The 23426-nt window shown below is 38.7% G+C and overlaps 1 protein-coding gene across 1 annotated transcript; it reads left to right on the top strand.

The window, feature by feature from the left end:
- The first annotated feature begins 11950 nt into the window (after window positions 1–11950).
- Window positions 11951–13174, top strand: LOC120273234. Its single transcript, XM_039279865.1, has 2 exons — window positions 11951–12627; window positions 12805–13174. Exons 1-2 carry the CDS (start codon window positions 11951–11953, stop codon window positions 13172–13174), a joined length of 1047 nt encoding a protein of 348 aa, XP_039135799.1.
- The last annotated feature ends 10252 nt before the right edge of the window (window positions 13175–23426 follow it).

Below are 23426 nucleotides of genomic sequence, written 5' to 3'. Positions count from 1 at the left end.
TTATGACTCGTTTTTTTTGATAAAATAATAATAATAATAATACACACACATATGGACTACAAAACCTTTAAGTTTGTAAATTGCTAAAACACCCGTTGGCTTGCAATCCCCAAAACCTCCAAAGTTTTTTTCAAACCCCAAACCCCTGAATTGATGCGAACTGAAAGTGAGTTTCAAATTTTTATCAAACGCCTCAGACGGAGTCGTGGGTCGGCAACTCATCTCGCCGACCAGGAATGGGCTTCCGTGAGAACCCGAGAGACTAATTTATCGGAGCTGCTTAATCGCTTTCTCAACTCACGCCTGCCTTTTCCATTTGCCGCTCGCTTCGTTTCTACTGCATGCTCAGAATCGGCATTTCATCGCCTTTTCCTTTCCACCCAGATCTCAAGGAGAAGTCCTCCCAAGAACTAGTTGGTATTTCATCAATTCAAAGACGTAGTATTTGGTTTTACGTTAACTGCTGCTACAAAGAAAGATTTTTCTCTTTGCTTTTCGCGCTTCTCCTGCTTTTATTGGAAGATATCAAGTTCTGCAGGGGATTTCACTGGCTTTTGTTAGTCACGCAGGAGATTTCTGCTTAGTGCTGTTTTCAGATTAGATGTATACACTATCGAAATATAGCTCGATCACATGATTATGCAATATTTATAATGACATTTCCCGCTTCGCTTCGACATAGTCGTGCTTACAAACGAGGCTGGACGCTTAAGAAAAACTAGATGTTACGCTTAACATTTGTCGTCTCTGCTATATTCTCGCCTGCTTAACAAAATGGGTCTCCTCGCTTTAACATTTTATATCTCTCGCTAATAACTCTGAGAGTTTACCGCTTAAAACCTTATATCCGCTAAACCTCACAACACGGCAGTTTGTGATTGCGAGGCACAACCTAGTTAACGGGCGCGCTATTTCGACACCGGGCCATGCGAGACCTTAGCCGAATTGAAAAGTTAACACGACCCCTCGACACCGGGAGATTATCTAAGCGACAATCGTCACAGCTGCTCATCGAGCCGAAGCCATATACCAAGAGAGGGTCTCTTCTTGATTCTTCTTTCGCAGAGCACGGCGGTCGCACCAATAAATTCAGGATCGAGAAAGCCTCAGCGAGTCTGCACCTCAAGATGTGGCCCCTCGCCTCGTCTCATAGGGCGAGCTAGCAAGTCTTCGTAAGAAGAAAAACCAGTCGCTGCGTCAAGGGCTGCATCTATCAAAGACCTACGAGAGCACAGAGATTCATCAAGAGCATCCGCTAAACTTGTCTCGATGAGAAGAAGACACCTCATTAAACTCGACGGCGCATCTTCACGGGACAGCCCTCTTCCCAAATACATCATGCCTTGCCCGAACTCGGATCGCTGATTACGCCGACGATCTACCGTACCCAGCTGGGGCGTACACGCTTTACAGGGCGCAAAGCGACGCACATGCCGGCTTGATGGAGGATATTCCACAAGCTTTACCAGCTCGACAAAGATAGATGCGACGGAAGCAAGACCAACATAGTGGTACATTAAGGGTCGCTTTGCGCGCTTAACGCCCTGTTTTACGAGTAATGACTGAACGGGAAGATAAAGTCCGGCTTCTAAGAAGATCCCAAGGATGTCGCTACATCAGCGAGTACTTACCCAAGTAAAGTTTATTTTGAGAAACGAGCTTGTACACGTCGATGGAAAAGAGGTAATAAATCATGGACAACGCTCTAACATAAGTCTTTAATGTTTAAAACATTTTATTTAGCGCTTAACTTAGTATTTACTGCTTAACTATTATTCATAACCGCTTAAATATTTTGTTCCTCCGCTTAATTATATTCTATAACGCTTAAATATATAAAACACTGCTTAAATATAGTTTTTATAGTTTAAAACGAACGATCTCAGTGAAATTGTTTGGCTTTATATATGTTAGTTTCGAGTCGGTTCCTGCAATGTCAAGAAGAAATATTTGTCAAAAGCCAACCCGACGGACGGATGCCATCGCCTCCCAACCACTTCGTCAAGGCAGACGAGAGGGCGTACTTTCATCGCTGCGGACGCCTGCTCCTACTTCCAGCACCACGCCGCACGCATTCCTCGACGAGAGTTCTCCCTACCCCAGAGTATGCAAGCAACACTCTACCACGACATCACGATAGCCCTCGACCACGCAGCCTCCGACTGCAGTCTCACCGCCGACATTGGGCAAGACGCACCGCGAACCTTTGCGCGTACGCGATATTGACGATCGAGTTTCGTTGCGCCGCCGTGCGAGGTACTGGAAGGACGTCAAGCAACCTACCGCGCTTATCCCGCGAAAGAATCAAGCACCCGGACGTAACGCAGGCGCAATTTGACACGACGATTTCATCATCGGAAGGTCATTCCAAGGCGTCACATTCAAGAGACTCGCGAAAAAGAGGGAGAATACTTTCGCCTGGCTCCACCGGCGTACCGACGATGAACTAATAGCAATAACACCATCTATACCGGCATGTCAGCATCGAGTCCGTCAGTTGATATACGGATACGACGCTGAGGACATCAGATGATGCGGCCGCGTCATGGCTGAGAAGGTCGCTGACTTCTTCTCATGAAATTGCCGATCCGGCTGGAATCCGGCCGAGATTACGGATCAAAAGACGGACACAATCCTCAAGATCAAGAACAAGTTAAGGGCGCGGTTCTAAATGATGTCATTGGCCACGCCACGTACTGAAGATCGTCGAATCAGTCGTGGCGCGGGCCGATTGATAGCCCAAGCTTTACACAATCCCACAACAAGAACAACTGGCATGGGCGATCGGCTTTCATGGCTGATGTCAAGCCGCCATCGCAGATCGAAGCGCAAGATGTCACGTGAGACGACCTATAAGCAAACGAGAGATTTATCAAGGCCAATCAAAAATCGACTGACTACTGGAAAGCTTTTTATTCAAGAAGAAGAAATGGGTCGGGCCTCGAGTCGTTTTAACAAAATCACGGTAGCAGGAGTCATGAGACCTTCCTCAACCCGGGCACGGACGGTAAGTGTAACGCTATGTTATCGTTTAAAGGGTTTTTATAGTGTTTAACTATTTCCCAATAGTGTTTTAATACACTTTTACGTTATCATTTAAGTTTTCTACTTATCGCTTAATTATATATAATATCATGTAAGAATTTGATAATATCATTTTAAATACTTACAATATGGTCTCATTATATCCGTATCGCGATCCTCAAGACTGCCGCTGAAGAACGACTGCAGCACCACACGCGATGCATTATACACACGCGCTGAGAAGGAGACGGTCACCGATGATGGCGACGACTGGGCAGATGATCATACAAAAAGTCGCCGAGCAGCAGCTCCATATCTCTTACAAGAGGCCACTCATCATCATTGCTACATGCCTATGCCAAAGCGACGACGCATACGCATACTACGCATGACTGACGGACGCCGACAAGAACCCGCACGAAGTCTCCAAAATTGTCATCCTCCCCGATAATCATGAACGGCCACTTCCACGCCGTCTCCCGACAATGATAAAACAAGAATACAAAGATTATTCTTCAGTCCCAAACACGGTAATGACGCGGCATTGACATGGTAAGTTCTTTAATTACGTCCGATTAATATCTGCTTGCATTTAAACTCCAGATTCTAATCCTCGACTGTGACATCCTCGACAATGGGAATCCATTCGACCTGCAGGGCCGACACTGAGTTCGCTGTAGCCTGACGTAAGATTTAAAGTACCCGGCCGCACGACGAGACGTAAAACCCCACGCTAAACAAGGAAGGCCGATCACGCCTGGCCTCACGTCATGCGGTTTTATCGAGTGCACCATCGTGTGAGAAGTTACTACACTGGCAGCATACGCTCCTTACCCTGGGACATTATGATGTTACCCCGCATACTTAAGGAGAGTGGTGGCAGCCCATGCATGCGCAAAGGGTCGCCAAGCGTTAAATTTTGTTTTCACAACATGTCCCTGTGACATCTCCGATCGTCAATCAAACGTAATTTGGACAAATTCAATTCATCGCTTTTCTGCGGTTCAAGAATACGACCAGATATCTTAATGTAAATTTTGTTTTGTTTCCTGAATCAGCAAAGTCAAATGGTTAAACCCATCTGCGCGTTTATTTCATCGTTTAATTTACGTCAGTAATTTCGCGTGTACATTTCACTTTCTATCGTTTAAATATACTACATATCGCTTTAAACATCGCTGAATATCAAAATACGGCGTACTCGCTAGCATTAACATCGTCTCGCTTAAATAAACGTGACTCACTGCTTTGAAACATCGCCTGAAATATTTCTGTAAATTGTCAATCAGTATCCGGCTTAAAATAACAAACGCCTCGCTGCAGAAATACATCTCAATCTGGCCAGAAAGAGTAAGAGTTTAAATGGAAAGGTGTCCCATCAATACACAATGTTAAATTTTGTTTTCTGACACACACGTCTCGTGATATCCGACCGCCAATCAATGTAACCCTGGACTAAATTCAATCTCATTGTTTTCGCGGTTCAGCTAACAACATCAGACATCTTAATGTAAATTTTGTTTGTTTTGAATCAGAAAGGTGTTAAATCTATCTTGGCTTTATTTCATCGTTTAATTTACGCTAGAGTGTGCACATTTCACTTTCTACTGCTTTAAACATACTATATAATCGCTTAAACATCGCTTTAAATATTTCAAAATTCACGGTACTCGCTTAAAATAACATCGCTCTATAAATAAATGCACCTACTGCTTTAAACATCACTTAAATATTTCAAAATTACACTCGTATCCGCTTTAAAATAACAATGTCTCCGCGGTAAATACATTCAATTCGGGTAGAAAGAGTAAGAGTTTAAATGTGGAAAGGTTCCCGATCAATACACAATGTTTCGCCATCGCTTGCTTATTAACAACGCCTAGTCGCGATACTTTATCAGAAGATCGCCGATCGCGACCGGATCCGTGCAGCCGCCGCAATGTAACTCATGACATCAAACGCCATGACTCGATCCTTCGCTCTAAGCCGCCCAGTCGCCTTTCTAGTCACAAAGCTGTCGAAACGAAGCTTCACGATTTCCGTCCCTCAAGGCCCGTCATCGCTTGCATGGGGAATATAGCTCCTTGTACGCTCGCAGATTGCTCGACTCGTGAAGTACCCGCTTAATAAATCGAATGTGACGCTGAGCGTTCTGCTCGCATTATCGCAGCAAGCATGTTTGCAAGGGATACCATAAACTTGCCACCTTCGATACGAACAAGTTCGATGGCGAGATCCACAGTAGTTGCTTTCAGATTGGTCGATCACTTTCATAACGATCATCGACACAACGCACCAACACGAAGATTTCTGGCCGTCCTCAACAATGATCTCTAACTTCGAATGTATGTCTCGGGCAAAAAGTAGCTCTCCATTTGGTCGCTAGCTCGACGCCATACATAACATGCGCATCAACTTGAACCTCGCAAAATAATGTTAAACAAAGATGAGATATGGTTAAATAAGTCGTCAACATGTTTAAACATTATTGCAATTATTTAAACGAAATGATTAATATTTTAAAAGTCGACAAGTGTAATGAAACAAAGATTGAGAATGTTTAAAGGGTAATACTAAATGTTAAGTGTAAACCAACATTCGCAGACCTTATGGAGTCGACCATTTTCGTCACCCGGTGAAATGACGAGCTTCCTTGATCCAAGCATTGAACGACCTGCCGACGCTCGAATACATCTCACCCCAACGATCACCTCCGAACGGATAATTCGACCAATGTCCATATCCGATTTATTAATCAACCAGATGATGAGCTTCGGGTGATACGGCCCGCAGCTCATTCACGTAGATCATCGAAATCTTTAGCCATGGATGCCCACGCAATGCGGAAGCATATAGTACCAAGCACTCCTCCCTCAATGCCTTCCCAAGTCCGACATTGGCTTTCATAAAATTGGCCTCCAAATGTCGAAGATGCGACGCATGATGGCGAAGAAGGGAAGACTCGCAATTGCGCTCACAAGGCCCTCGACTCGTCTCGACACGAAGGTAATTATCTCATGATAATCTCCACCCTCAGTATAAGGCATCGCCTAACTTAGATATGAAACCAAGTCCAATTGGCATCGGTCTCGTTGTCGACTATACCGAAGGCGACGTGAAAAACCATTGTTACCATCTTTCCCCGCGGGCACCCATGAGTGTACCCCGATATTTTTCCGAGGAGGTGGGTACCATCGAGAAAGCAAAGCAGCGACCGCAAGCCCTCTTGAATCCCACAATACACGCTACCGAAAGAAAAGAATGCACGCTTAAAACGATCACCGTCTCTCTCCACGATCGCAACGCCGCCGGATTTGTCTCACCCACCTTATCCACATACCAAAGCAACAGTCATAGCCGGAGATGTCACCGCTGTCGAGGACCACCCGGCATGCTCTTTTTCCCAACCAAGCCTCGCTTGTATGGTATGTGGACACCATGTTCCCGCAACATGTCCTTCTCGAATGTCGATGGCCTTGCACAAGGGATCGGTCCTCGAGCCTCGAATCACTGCGGCGCTAACCCATTTTTGGGACGCTTTCGGATGTGACGCCCGAACCCTATGCCACCACCGCAAGTGTGTGACGGGTTGATTGTCTTGATTCTCGAAAAGTATTTTTGTTATACTTTTTGATGCATGAAGGCGCCAACGACAACCACTCGGCAGCCGCATTCCACAGCCACCACGATGTTTTTTCGTTCTCTATGAATTTGAAGTCAAAATTCCTTTTGATTGCATGATTTGAAGTACATCCTCGAAATGTTCGACACTCACAAAACGTTGTCCAATATCCAACGACAACACTTCGTAATGATCTCGACGAGGAAGGAAGACATCCCACACCGCCAGTGGGTCACCATGGGGATGAATGGGAGCACTCGCAATCAATCCCCGCCAACACTTCACCAAATGAAAAAGATCAATATGTTAAGCGGAGAGTATAATGTTTAAGCGATAATTACAATAGTTAAACGTTAAATTAAATACTTAAGCAATTAACTAATAACGTAAAGGACTAGTAAAATATGTTAACCAAATGACTGGACATATTTAAACAATAATGACCCTGCATAAATCGGAATAATTAAAAAGAAAAGGAACTTACAACGAGTAAACCTCGCTTTTCATTAGGATTCGACAATGGCACATTTTTCCGCCTCGACGACAAGATCAACTACAGAGACATTTGAAGATGGAATGGACGTGACACATCCACCGGAAGTCAACATCATTTTTCGATTGGGCAAACTGCTTTTATATCCATCCGTGTGATGAACTTAACCCCGACAAGAGAAACTTCGAGACCCCATCGCTACATATCTCACCTAACACCAACTCCCCAAGAAGTCTCGAGCCGTGAACATTAGCACTCTTCCCTCCCCGCTGAATCTAGCAATACCACAAAAACTCTCCATAATATATCGGGTCGAAAACCAAATCGTGATAAACCAAATGAAATGAAGAACAAAAAGAAGACGAAGAAGAAGAAGTAGAAGATGTAAAGAACAAACGAAAGAATGAGAAAGGCAAACAAAAAGTGTACAGTAGTATGACAGAGGTTAGACTAGACGTGATGTGATTGGGCTGTATTTTTCCCTCCATCCCAAGGGCAAAAAGGGAAATATATGTCACTCGTCATGAGGAAGACATATTGTCATCGCTCGAATGAAAGTTCTCAACTCAACATGAGTCTCTCGTAAACGCTCAAGCTTTTTATGTTTAAACAGATACATATAGTGTTTAAAATAATGGTTAATTGTTTAAACTAAAGTCTATATCATTTAAATAATATGTTATTGTTTAAATTGAATGCTTTCACCGACATCGCGCTGAAGATGGGTACCTCCCTGGGTCACTCGCTTAAAACATCTTTTACGTATTTTTCTTAAACACCGTTGTCATTGTTTAAAGAGTAACTTCAGAGAGTGTTTAACTTTTTTCTATTGTTTACACTCGTTGTCATTGTTTAAAGAGTAACTTTTTTTCTTAAACACCGTTGTCATCGCTTTAAACATATTTACGTATTTTTCTATTGTTTACAATGACGCTCTTTTTGTTTCCCACATTGTTTGTTTTTACTAGGTCTATGTTTAAATTTCGAAGTTCACAAATCAAATAAGCTTGTTTCGCTTTTTATTTATAAAAAGATTTACAACATTTACAACATTTACAACGTCCGCTCGGACTTTGACACTCACGACTCGACCCTCGTATAACGAAACAAGGTGTCATGACATTCGAATGCTCACAGCTGGTTGCATAACATGCGCATCAACTTGAACCTCGCACTAACGTACAACATTAAAAAGGTTAAACAACACACATTCATGAAAACGACTATTGAGCGATGTGTCATGGTCGGACTTAAACGAAGATCCCGATAGTTAAACACGTAACGTAATAGTTGTACACCCGACGTAATGTTCTTAAAATGGTACATGAAAAGTCTCAAGTGATAAATATCAACCCGTCTTTAAAGGATGTTTCCGATCTTCCCTCCTCTAGAGAATCCTCCGCAATCACGAAATACGTGAAAAAAATTTCTTTTCTTACCCAAGTCGAAATGCTCGCTAATTGCTTGCCCGCCATCCACCGTAAGAATCCTCCGCATTCGTGCAATTATGAGAGCATTTCGACTCAAGCGTGAAAAAGATAGTTTAACTTGTTGCGTGATTGCGGCTAAATGATTCTCAAGATAAGGAAGAAGGTTCACGAAACATCCTTTCAGATAGAGTGGTTGTCCATGGGAAGAGGAGGACGAGGAGGAGGAGGAGGAGGAGGATGATGAGGACGACGAGGAGTGGTTGTCCATCGGGAGGGTTCTTTCTGGTTATTTATGGTGTGAATTCCACAAGCAGGCTGACTCTTCATATCCGAGAAAAAAGTTAAACGCACAGTGGCCGACATTGACTGATGAGAACGAACGGGTGTTCGGAAAATTATGTTACCGTGCATAAATTTTAATGCCGTCATTAATTCTTATGCACGGGATACCATAATCCTTGCCACCGCCACGTGCCACCGCCAAAGAATTCAGATCAAACGAAAAAGATCACCGCTTTTACGCAGAGACTTTTGAGAATTTACACGTTAATATGAATAGTTATACATGTAAAGATAAAACGTTAAACGGAGATGGGAAGTATTACACGGATATGATAATTATTAAACATATTAGTAAAATATTTAAACGTTAAACCAAGCAGAAAGCCCTTCAAAAGGTTGAACATGATGTGATTTGGCGCTTTCCTTTCCCACCATTTTTAGGGCCAAAAATGGGATTTCACAACATGGACCCATTTGAAGTGAACGGTAGGGGGTAAAAGGGAAGTTAAACACTAACGGAAGGGCTGTCCGCGGTGTGCAAAAGTAGGAGGGGGTTTTTGGGAAGTTTTGAAAATTACGAGGGGTGAACAGTAATTTTCCCTAATAATAATGATGAGTGGGAATGGCCAAAAACACCTTTTAACTTTGCAATATACATAAAAAACAACCCTTTAATTTGTGTACCTCTAAAAACACCTTTCTTTTAAAGTCAATAATTTTTAAACCCCAAAGGTTGTAATTAACAGAGTTATTTTTGAATTTTATGAACAAAATTGCCTTTACATGGGAAGTTGTGGCAGTGCAATCATGTTTCCAATTTGAGATGAAAATGGGAGGTTATTGTTTTGGTAATCCCTAGAGACAACCATTATTGCCGCCGGTTATATTTTTTTTCTCTCTTCGCCTCTTCAGCTTTTCCATTTCCAAAGTTGTCTCTGCATGGGCATCTTTGTCTCGAAGAAGAACTTCACTTTGCACCATTGTCTCGAAAAAGAATTCCCACTCAAGTATTCTGCATTTCATCATTTGCAGTCTAAGGTATTGAGCCGAGGTAGACATTGTTGAAGAAGTTATGTTTATGGTTTTTTTTTTATAAACGGATTAGGTTAAAAAAGAGATTTTTCGGTTTTGTTTTGTGGTTCTGTTTTTATTGGATGATATTGAAGTCTGTAGGGAGATTTATCGGCTAGGGTTTTGTTTTGGTTTTTATTTTCGTCTGTATACACGATCGAAAGAGATTTTCGATTGTTATACTGTATAATTTTACAATGTAGGTTTCCCATTTACATTGATATGGTTGCAATTTTAAAAATGAGATTTCCGTTTAAGTAATGGGATTTTATTTAAACATTTGATGTTTCTATTTAAGAGTTGTTGTTTCTGTTTAAATATTTATGTTTGCGTTTAAAAATTTAGGTTACCGTTTAAAAAAACTTTACTTTCCGCTTAAATTTATCTGAATACTGTTTAATATATGGTTATTGTCGCAGGCTTGTGATTATGGCGGTCAACGTAGTTAATGGGCAATGCTACTTAACACCGGTAGTGGAGACTGTGGCTGAGTTGAAAGTTCACATGAGTGGACGACACTGGGAGATAATCTGGAGGACGTCGTTTGCAACATTCACCGAGATTGAAGCTGTGTTCCAAGAGAGGGCCCTCCTTGATTCTTAATTGCAAAGATATGATGGCGCACCAACAAATTCAAGATTGGGGAAAGCTTGGTAAGTTTCAGGCCAGAAGATGTTGCTCTCATTCTTGAACTGCGTTGTGATGGAGACGCAGTCGTATTCCAGAAGAAGAAGAAGGCACGCTCCACTTTTGAAGATAGATATTTTTCCAAAACCTACGAGAGACACAAAGACTTCATCAAGAGAACACTTGAGTAGCTTGTTCAGCAGAGAGGAGAAGAAGAAAATTTTGTCAAACTCCTGATGGTGTACCTCATGGGTACAATCCTCTTCCTAAACGTGTCTTGGTCAGATTCCGAATTGGATCGTTGACTATGTCGATGACCTACTTGGCATGGGACGATATGCATGGGCACAAGAGACGCACAAGTGACTGATGGAGAACGTCCCACAAGCGAGCGCTCGAGTGCAAGCAAGATGCACCAAGAAGAAGATGAACACGGGGTACGTCAAAGGTTGCTTGGTTGCACTGAACATCTAGTTTTACGAGCTGATTAGCACCGGAAAGAAGGTGCAATTTGGTAAGACCCCAAGGATGTTGTGCTACGGTGAAAATAGTTACCAGAAGTAAGCGTCGATAGAAGCAAGCGTCGAATGATAGGAGGTAATAAATCATAAGTTACTGTTTAAATATCAAACGCTTCTGTTTAAAAATATGTTTTAGAGCTTAAAATAGCGGTTTTCTATTTAAATATTTGGTAAAAATCTGAGTAAAATTTTTAAATAATTGAGTTAACTGTTTAAAACTATTTGCTATTGTTTAAATAGAATGTTTTCACTAACATTGTGTTGCTTAACTATGTTAGTTTCCTAAGCTGGTCGCGGCAAATGCGGATGAAGAAATCTTCTTTCGGGGCATCCGCCCAGGGATGCTATTGCTCCCGAACTACAGGCTCGAAGGCAGGATGAGAGGCCATCCTCTTGAAGGCTCCCTCGACGTCGTTCACCTAATGATAGCCTAACCCGCGCACGAATTCTTCGGCGCCAGAAGAGCGCTGCTCTACCCCGCCCGGCTGAAACACTGCCTCCCCCGAAGGCAACATCCCCTCCTACCGGAACAGTCCTCCCCCATCGCAACACCCCCCCGACAGCTACGGTAGGAGGGCTACCGACATCCAATTTCTCGGTATGCCCCACAAGTGTACGGGATCGCCAAGTAATACCTTGTACAAGAACACAAGGATCGTATTGCCCCCCTTGGCAACGATTTTACCGCACGTCTGCTGCAGGCGTGCTAGATACTAATGACCGAGTTCCCTCAGCTTGTTGCTTGGGTAGAGGCACTAGAAGGACGGACACAATTGAATGCGCCATCCCCACAAACATATGAAGCACTCAGTATAGACGCCACCCAAAAAAGTCCGGATGCAGCCGAGGTAGCCCGGCGATTGCCGAGGACGTGAGTGGGATGGCGTCGGATTTTGATAACGACGATGTCATTGGGATGGTCGTTCGAAGAGGGCCACGTTTGAAGAGAATCACCAAAACAAGAAAAACAATAATGTCTCTCCCTCCACCGACCAATGATAAAACAATAGCAACACCACATATGGTTGTTCGGCTAGCTACAACGACAGCGCCTGAGGAAATTGCTCCGGAAAAAGCTATAGCTGTAATTGATACGATGGCCAAAGAGATCCCCACTTTGGTGGAACCAGCGGATGATAGTGCCGCGTCAAAGGTAGACACAATCCCTCAACAACATGAACCAACAAAGATTGTGTCTCCGGTTAATGTTGTCGTCATGCTCGTGATTGACAAGATCGTTGACAGCATTGTCAACAAAATCCCTGTCTCAGTCAAACCGGCGGAAGACACCGCCGCATTGAAGGGAGAAACTCTCCCACAACCGTCAACAACAGCACTTGGCGATGAACCGAAAGATGCTACTAACGAGGGGCAAGGAAACGTCATCGAAAAAATAATGACCGGTGCTGCGGTTGACAGTATGGTCCTCGCCAACCAACAATACAAGAAAGTGCGGACGAACTTTCAACCGAAGAAGAAAAGATACCCCGGACAGGAGCGCCTCAATGTGTTCGAGCAGGAGTTATTAAAGATCTTCCTAAATTGCTGGATGGATCTGTAAGTATCAAGTGTTTCCATTATACTTTAAATATATATGATATCATTTAACTTTATGAGTTACTATTTAACTATCTTAGTTTCCATGTAAATGTTTACGTTACCTTTTAAATTTATGAGTTACCACTTAAATTATTTTGTCTTCGTTTAAGTTTATCTTTTACTGTTTAATCACAGGATTGTTTTATGGAAGAATGACTATGTCAACACCACACGAGCCAGCCTATACACGATGCTGGACAGGAAGGAAATGGTGAAAGATGATGTGATGGACACGTTCATTTGCATAATCCAGAAATCTCTGACGAGAGTACCATATCTATATATGAAGTGCACCTTCATCACGCGACCGCTTGCACTATTCATGTCCAAGCAGGAGGACGCGAGTGAAACGGCTCTCACTATGATGGGAGATGCCGCACGTAACCTGTATGATGTTGACATAGTCATCCTGCCAATCATCATAAATGCCCACTTCCATTTGGTCGTTCTTAATAACAATAAGCAAGAATACATGTACTATACTTCTGCCGAAAGTGAGGAGTAAACCAGAGACGACAGAGAGATGGTAAGTGCTTTGATAACTAGAGTTTTATAAATAGTGCTCTCTTAGTCGGGATTCTAACATCAAATTTTAAATCTCGACAAACGGAGACTATTTGACTATTGTGTCGATATGGACCTCGGCGAGTCGGTGACTCTAACATATCCCCTTGTTCATGATACTAACATCCCCAAGGCAGAAACAAGGAAGTGTCGATTGCGCCATCTATGTCGATGCGGTTTATCGAATAGCTACTCGACGGTGAAAAGCTATGGGTACTGCAAGTGGACGTCCCTTACTTGCGCTTACTAGTATGTTACCCGCATACTTAAGGAAGGAAGCACAGCTGGCATCACTGAGAAAGGAAATTCGTCGACCGGGGTGAAAAAAGATTAATATGTAATTATGTAAAACAGAGTTACCGTGTAAATAACATTATATCTCATTTAAATATCATTGTCACTATTTAATATCTAAGTTTCTTTGTTTAAATTCTTATTTTTTTGTTTATCTTTACAGAGTTACCGTGTAAATAACATTGTCTCCCTGTTTAAATATCATTGTTTTTGTTTAAATATCGTTGTCTCTGTTTAAATTCTAAGAGTTTCTGTTTAACTTTTTTGTTTATTTACAATGTCATTTTTATTTCTCCAAATGTTTAAGTAAAACGTTTAAGAGACAATGTCTCCGTTTAAATATCAAAAGTTGACACTCAAATAAGTTTGTTTATTTATAATGCCTAGTTGGCGTCAGTTTCATTGGTGGCAGTTTTATTTATAATGCCTAGTTGACTGCAACATAACTCGCGGATCTCGGACACTTGTGACTCGATCCTCTTTCATCTAGGACGCCCAGGTTGACTTCTCGTCATAGGCGGTCGCAAACGCAGTTCACGATTTTCGTCCTTAGGCTTCCCATTGTCAAGTATAGGGAAAATAGCTTTCTTATACGCCAGTTTGTAATTGTCGACGGTGACGTAGCCACTAATAAATCGATGAACGTTGGTGTCTGTTTGCATTATTGCAGCGCAAGCGTATTTGCACAGGATACCATAAACTTGCCATCTGTGACATGAGCAAGTTCTATTGGCAAGATCTAGAGAGTTGTTGCACTGGTCAATCACTTCATAACCATCATCGACACAATGATCAACATGAAGATTTCAGCTTTTCGCAACAAATATCTCTATCTTCAAATATATGTCCGGGCATAAGTAGGTCTCCCATTTGTTCGCTTGCTCACGGTGGTTGCATAACATGTGCATCAACTTGCACCTGTACAACATGTAACACGAACACTTAAACAAGGTTATGCAAAAACATTGATATTTAAATAGAAACAAACATTTTTAAACTGTAGGATACGAAATTAAGTGAAGAGCAAGATAGTTAGGCATAGACAATGATTTTTGCACAGTAAGAAAAAATTTTTAAAGGATAAGAACAGTTCTTAAGTGTTAAATAAAATCAACATTCGAAAACCTTATAGAGTCGACCATTTTCGTCACCAGTAAATGCCGAGCTTCTTTGATCTACGCATTGAACGAATCCATGACATTTGAATACATCTCGCCCTAGCGTTCACCTCTGAACAGATAATTTGACCATTGTAACATATCCGATTTATGAATCAACTACTGATAGGCTTCAGGTGATGTGGCATGCAGTTCATTCACGAGTATTATCGAATTCTTTAGCCGTGGATGCCCACGCAATACGGAAGTATATGAACCAGCACTCCTCCCTCAATACCTTCCCAAGTCTGACATTGGCTTTCATAAAGTTAGCCTCCAAGTGTCGAAGGCAGTATGCATGTGTAGAAGAAGGGAAGACTTTCGCAATGGCATTCACAAGGCCCTTAGACCTGTCCGACACAAATGTAATTATCTCTTGATAATCTCCTTTATCGTATAAAGCATCACCTAACTTTAGAAATGAACCACATCCAATTGGCATTGGCCTCATTGTCGACAATAGCGAAGGCAACGTGAAAAAAACCATTATTTCCATCTTTGCTTGTGGCACCCAATAGAGTATCCCGATACTTTCCAAGGAGGTGGGTACCATCAAGAAATAACATTGGCATGTAAGCCCTCTTGAATCCCACGATACATGCACTGAAAGAAAAAGAATGCACGTTTAAAATGCTCACCGTCTCTTTCCACAATCACAATAGTGTCGGGTTTTGTTTTCAACCACCTTATCCACATACCAAAGTAACAAATCGTAGTTGGAGATGTCACTGCCGTTGAGGATCACTCGGGCATACTTTTTTGCCAAACAAGCCTACTTGTATAGAGTGTGGATACCATGTTCCCGCAACATGTCCTTCTAAAAATCGATGGCCTTGTACAAGGGTTGGTCCTTGAGCTCTGAATCACTCGTGCGCTTACCCATTTTTTGATGCTTTCGGATGTGACGCTAATCCAATTCCACCACCGCTAGTGTGTGACAGATGCATTATATTAATTCTAAAAGTATTTTTATTATATTCCTTTTCTGCATGAAGGCGCCATTGACAACCATCGGCAGCGCATTCCACAGTCACCCAGTGTTTTTCGTTATTTAGGAATTTGAAGTTAAAATTTCGTTTGATTGCAAAATTTCAAAGTGCGTCTATGAAATGTTCAACGTCTTAAAAACATTTTCCGATATCCAACGACAACACTTCAGATTAATCTAACGAGGAAGGAAGGCATGCCACACCGTCAAGGTCGCCATGAGGTGAAATAGAAGCGCTCGCAGAATCGAAATTCCTGCCAACACTTTAGTTTAAACGAAAACGTTCAATATTTTAAGCAGAATAATAAAAATTTTAAACGATAACTAGAAAATTTAAACGTTAAAACAAATATTTAAACAAAAACAGAATAATTTAAGCGGAGAAGACAATTTTTAAATGGAAATTTAATATATTTAAACAGAACTGGGATAATTAAACAATAATTAACTTCTACAAATAGATAAACATAAAAGAGAAGAACTTTATAATGAGAAGAAATCATTTTCCGTAGGATACGACAATGGCACATCATCTGTCTCAATCAAGGTTGTCTGACCCAGTCCGGGCAATGACCTTATATACAGTAGTGTTTTCTAATTATGTCATTTATTTTTACATTTTTAAATATTTACAAATTTAATATATTAATATATAATTATCGACCTTCTCTCAGTGTCATTTATTTATTTGTTTGTTTATTGGTTGATTTTGTTAAAATAGATAAAAAATTTAATTCACTAATTCTTATATCTCAATTGAGTTTTTATTTTGGTTTAAATTTTTTTATATTTTTTTATTTAATTAGAATACTTTATTTTTATATTTTTTTAATAAAATTAGACTCATTTATTGTTTTATTTTCTTAATAAATAAAATTTTTAGAAAGAATTTACATAACACATTAATAGATTTTATTTTTAAATGTTAATTTTTGTTGGTATGTTTATGATATATATATATATATATATTGTAATTCTATTTATTGATTATAAATTATAAATTAATATTAATAAATATACACGATTTTGTGGTTTCTAATGAGAAAATAATAATAAATTATTAAATATTGTAAAAAAATTAAACATTATGACCCTATTGGCCCGGTTTAATGGGGTATACCCGGGCTGGCCACATGGCCAGTTCCCGGTTAATCTGGTTGAATCGGCCGGGCTGGTCCGGGTCTGACAACCTTGGTCTCAATAACAAGATCGACTACAGTGCATTTGAAGATGGAGTACACGTGACACATACACTGGAAGTTAACCTCGTTTTATATTGGACAAACCGTTTTATGTCCATCTGGGTATGATAAACTTCACCCTGACACGAGAAACATCGAGACCCCATCGCTCACATATCTCAGCTAACACTGATTCCCAAGAAGTCAACGCCGTGAACATTAGCACTCATTCCTTCCTCCCTCAGAATGATCAAAGTGAGAGCAACGAAGAAATTCTCACATTATTGGAAAATCGGCAGAGCTCAAATTGAACAAACCAAATGGGAGAAAAAGAAGATGATGAAGAAGATGTGATGAGCTTTCTAAACTTTGTTTGACAAAAAGCAACCAGGAAGACAAAAAAAATGCAAAATTATATGCATAAAGGTTGGACATAATGTGATTGGGCGGTTTTTTTTTCTCACCATTTTCAAGGGCAAAAATGAAATTTCATAACATGGACCCAATTGAATTGACCGATAAGGGATAAAAGGGAACTTAAACAATAACGGAAGGATGTCCGGTGTGTGCAAAAGTTGGAGGGGCTGTTTAGGAATATTTGAAAATTTATGAGGGGTAAACAGTATTTTTCCATAATAATAATTACTTAAATAAATTTTTTAATAACTAGCAAAATTGGGCTTTTTAAAATTGATTTTTTTATAAATTATATACCAAATGCTCATTTTTTAAATTAATTATGAAAATGCGAAAAAAATACCAAGTTCTTCCAAATTTTTCTTTTAAATTTTATAATAGTTTTTATATGATATTTTAAATTTACAACCTTATAAATTTTTTAAATTAAATTTTTCATAACTCTATTTAAACCTTATAATGTTTTTTTAATATAATATTTTATGTTTTAGTCCTTATAATTTTTTAAATTAAATTTTTTTCTCACATCCCTATTTAAATTTTGCAATTGTTTTTTTATAATATTTTACATTTAAATCTTTATAATTTTTTTAATTTAAATTCTTTCTAGCACACCCTATTAAATTTGTCAATGGGGTTTTTCTCACAAACCTGCGATCATCATAAATTTAAATAGGGTAGTCAAATTTGTAATCACCAATAATAAAGACAGTCAAAACTGATAATTGTCAGGATTTATGATGGTCAAACTTGCAATAATCAGAAATTAATTATTATGGTCAAATCTGTAACCACTAATAATAAAGACAGTCAAATCTAACAATTGTCAGGATTTATGACGGTAAAACCTACAACCATTAGAAATTATTATGGTCAAATCTGCAACCACCAATAATAAGGACAGTCAAACCTAACAATTGTTACGATTGATGACCGTCAAACCTACAACCGTCAAAAATTATGACGGTCAAATCTTAATATATAAAACCATTCTCTATATAAACCTTATTGTAATATTTTGATTCTTACCATATTTGCTCTCTTCACGTTACTCCTACAACTCTTGCCTTTCATTAAAAAAAATGATGGAAATATCACTTGTTCTAGTTTACTACGACGGTTCCACCACTCAAAGTGAAGATAGCGTTGTAAATTTGTCCTGTTGGGTTGTGGGTCATATATCATGTATAGATATAATGATATATGTGCATAAGTTGTGTAGACGTACTTTATAATTGTATTTATCTTATTATATTTAGTTTTGAATTGACCCAATGTGGTGATCTAATTAAAGTTTGGATAGAGTTCTGATTATCTAATTTTAAATGTGTGAATTTATATATTAATAATATAATATGTAGAATTCATGTGGGCAAAATCGTCAAGTCTATGATGGCGGACTTGTAATTAACTTCATAAAGATTTTTTATAAATAGGGTGTGGTCCCTGACTGAGCATGCAATAATAAGAGATTCAGAATTAGGGTTCTCATTTCCCCTCCCTGCGTGTGATTAGCTAGAAGAACTACAAGGCATCTTTATCATTATCAATGAATTCAAGTACAGGTATGTTTCCACCACTTTCTTTATTTCTAAGTAATCTCTAATCAAGAAGATCCATGTTTTTATAGTGTTTATACCCACTAGATCCATCAAGTGGTATCAGAGCCATCTTGTTTTGGAATTGTTTGAGATTTATTTTGATTAGATCTTGAATTTATTGATCAATATGTATGCATATATATATATATATACACATGATTTTGTTATGCATGCTTCCGGTTTGGATTTCAAGATAATGATTGGCCAAAAGGATCTTTATATTGGTTGTATATATAATGATAATATGCATGTTTCCGGTTCGGATTTGTAATGTCAATATGATGATGGTCATATGTATATATATTGGTATATATTAGATATTTATTATATATATATACATATACATTAATCCAAGTGTAATCCGAATGCATGTTTACCTATGGTGTTGTGGTTTTCAATTCAAAACATAGATTGAAAACCGTGCCATTGATCCATATACATGTCCAAATTACTGTTTATTGTGATTAAATATGATAAATTTGATATTCATATATATATATATATATATATATGCTGGATTTAATTTTTATTCTCTCGAGAAATCTTCATGCCTTTGAGAATCAGTTGGAGAAAAACATATGTGTATATATATATATTAATTAATTAATTATATTGTTTCTGTGACTGAGATGAAATCTTGAAGAAGTGTGTTTCTATATCGATTTATAGATTATCAAGAATTCTTTTAAATGATCATGCAGATTTCAATATTTATTTTTATCCCAATCAAAGCTCAGGAACACATTTAATATTTTATATTAATTTAAATTTCACTTTGATTTTAATTAGGATAACATTTGAATTTTAGTTTAATTATCGAGGATTTATTTGAGATTATCATGAATTTAATTTTGTTCATGATTATAAAGTTGATTTAATAATCATCAGGAAAAATAATAACTTAAAGTTGCTTTTATAAGCTTTGTTGGGTATTTATTGCAATTGGTAGAAGCAACATCATCGCCAAATTGACCTCTATTATGAAAACTTTTTATTTGTGAATAACCATGGTGTTAGTGCATGCTTATTCTCATACAGACAACATGTCACCCTAAAGAAAGACTGTTATCTGATAGAGATTTGTTTGCACATGTGGTAATAAGTTGTTTATAGTTATAAAGTGTCTATTGTGATTATTTAGTCTCCCCAAAGGAAGACTTTATATTTAACTGGATTTTATTATAAAACTTGATTACTGCAACAAAGTTAATTACTAGTAAATTGAATCTATGTCCAAACACTAGATTTGATGTCACTCGATTAACTTGAAGATGAGTTGTTGTTATTTATATGTTTTGATTATTATACATCTAGTTAATTAATTATGAGCTAATTATTGATTATTGCTCTCTATACAGCTGACATCATGAGTGTTAATTATATGTTTGCTACACTGAATGGCATTCCCATGCTTAACGGCACAAATTTCAAGGCTTAGAAAAATAAGGTAATACTCGTTTTGGGATGTATGGTTCTAGACTATGCATTAAGGGAGCCATGTCATGCACCTTTGACATATCAAAGCTCCATTCATGACAAGAGAGCCTTTGAGAGGTGGGAGCGATCTAAAATATAGGTCTAATGATCATAAAGAATGCAATCTCTGGGGCTTTTATGGACACTACGTCTAATGAAATAGACATTAAGCAGTTCCTCGACACCCTGGAAGAACGCTTCGTAAGAAGTGATAAGGCGGAGACTAGTGCTACCCTAAGAAAACTAGTCTCCATGAGGTATAAGGGTGATCTGAATATATAAGAGTGCTTCTTTAATATGTGTCATCTAGCTGGGAAATTGAAAAGTTTTAAATTCGAGCTATTACAAGATGTTTTAGTACATTTGGTGTTGATTTCCCTCCTTCCCTCCTTCCCTCCTCAATTCAGTCAGTTTGAAGTGAATTATAACTTTCAAAAGGAAAAATGGGCAAAGCAAATGATCTCATCTCACATTTAGCACAAAAGGAAGATTAGATAAAGCAACGTGAGGTTGAGAGTGCTGATTTTGCATCTTTTAAGCCCTTAGAACAAGAGCAAGAGTTCAGAGTAGTTATGTGAATATTGAGCTTATAGACATAAACTCCATTGTTGCGAATCCGCTTGCATTAGCGCCTATAGTTTTTAATAAGCATGTTGCTTATATGGTCGACATTAGTAGAGATACTTTGATTGGTGAGAGTTTATATTTAGATAGCTTAATATTTGCATTAATGCATGACATTTTTTCTTAACAGATTTATGAAAGTTCTAGTTTATTCATTATCTCACTCTGAACTATGATCTCATAAAGTTTTAAAAGTTGGACCAATTGGAAATAGACAAGCATAGATCACATTGGCTTGTAATTTCCATGCTACACATCCACACTTGATCTATGTCGTCAGTTAAGCCAATATATGTGAGCATTGTGGGTTTAGTTGCATTGTACTGGCAATGACTACCCCATGTTTCATCCATAGACTAGGCTGATGGATGAGATTGATTTGGATGATTTTTCAGTTGTAATTTCATTTGGTTGTTGATGATGACTTATACACATTTTTAAATTCCTGAAGATGCATGATTATATAGTCCAAGTGGGAGATTGTTAGGTTGTAGACCGCACATAATGTATGGATATAATGATATATGTGCATAAGTATTATCGATGTACACAACTAATGTTTATAATTGTCTTTATCTTATCATATTTAGTTGTGAATAGACCTAATTGTGGTGATCTAATTAAAGTTTGGATAGGGTCCTAATTATCTAATTTTAAAATGTGTGGATTTATATATTAATAATATGATGTGTAGAATTCTTGGGAGTAAAATCGTTAAGTCTATGATGGGTAGACTTGTAATTAACCCCATAAAGATTTTTTTATAAATAGGGTGTGGTCCTTAACTGAGAATGCAACAATTTGAGATTTAGAATTATGGTTTTCTGAATTAAAGTTCCCATCTCCCATCCCTATTTGTGATCAGTTAGAAGAACTACAAGGGCCAATCATCTTCATCATTATCAATGGATTCAAGTGTAGGTACGCTTCCGCCACTTTCTTTGTTCTTAAGCAATCTCCAAAGAAGAAGATCCAGGTTTTTACTATGTTTATACCCACTAGATCCATCGTCTCCAATAAACAATCCTATTTTTATGTGGATAATGATATCTTTTAAGAAGTTTTAAAGATAATAATTAAAGAGAACTTCGAAGGAGAAGACTGTGAAAGAGTTATACGCATCAAATATAGATTACCCATGTCTGCAAGCCACGACAACATTTATTATCGATCATTTAAATTGCCTAATGATAGTGATGTGCGATTACCATAATAGATTTCCTAATATTCAAGTTCTTGAACTGTGCGCCGAGCTAGGTGTTGCTGCTGGTTCCTCCAAACAACAAATCAACATAGATGTTCCACTATGCAGTGTGAGGGTCACTAATCCACACCAACCACCAACTGGACCAGCGTACTACTCGGCCGGTGTTCCATCACATACACAATCAAGATATCATCGCAACTTTTTCTCATGATACTCATGCAAATGAATTTGGTGAATATGAGAACTCCAGTGGGGATGAGGATGATACTGACAACTACGCGGAGAATAGTGAAGCAAGCATGAAAGATCCTCATTTAAAAGATTGCAATTTAGAAGATGTTCCCAACCAAGATGCAGAAAATTTTTAATACTACCATTTGTGTCACTGGCACATATGAGGGCATTGGATATGAAAGCAATGTATGCACCATAATTCCCGTAGAATCATTTCTTATACAATCAGACATTTAGAGGGTCAATGATAGATGAAGAATTACATATAGGCATGCAATTTCAAAGTAAAGATGACACCATCACAACAATTAAGCATTACTGCTTGCTGAAGTCAGTGGAGTACAGAGTCATTAAGTTTGATCCGACTCGGTATTCAGGCAAATGCAAGTTATATGGTGACGGATGCAACTGGAGGGTTCACGCACCATTGAGCAAAAAGAACTATATTTAGCAGATTATAAAGTATAATGGTCCTCATACATGCTCATCAGCGATGATTTTCCAAGATCACTCAAAGCTGAATTATAACATGATTTCTCGGCATATACAGTCTTTGGTCAAGTAGAAGCCTAGCATCAATGTGTCTATTTTGATAGCAGAGATTAGAAATTTATATGGCTATACTCTGATGTATAGAAAAGTATGAATTGCCAAGGAAAAAGTAGTTAAGGCAGCATTTGGTAATTGGGAGGAGTTATACAATGAATTACCAAAATGATTATCAGCACTACATCAATTTGTCTTTGGAACAATAATCAATCTCCAGACATAACTTGCATATAACAAAAATTACCTAGTACATGATTGTTGTGTGATTCATAGACTTTTTTGGAGTTTTCCTTCATGTGTGGATGCTTTCAAATGTTGCAAGCCGATGGTGCAGATAGATGATACACACCTTTATAGAAAATATAAAAGGAACTTTATTGATGGCAGTCACTAGGATGGAAACAAAAACATCTTTCCAATCACATTTGCGATCGTGGAAGAAGAGACATTAGATGCATGGCATTT

This window comes from Dioscorea cayenensis, chromosome 12 (assembly GCF_009730915.1).
Source record: "Dioscorea cayenensis subsp. rotundata cultivar TDr96_F1 chromosome 12, TDr96_F1_v2_PseudoChromosome.rev07_lg8_w22 25.fasta, whole genome shotgun sequence".
NCBI classification, from domain to species: Eukaryota; Viridiplantae; Streptophyta; class Magnoliopsida; order Dioscoreales; family Dioscoreaceae; genus Dioscorea; species Dioscorea cayenensis.
Note: the sequence above shows the minus strand (reverse complement) of the source record. Positions and strands in the feature narration are given on the sequence as shown.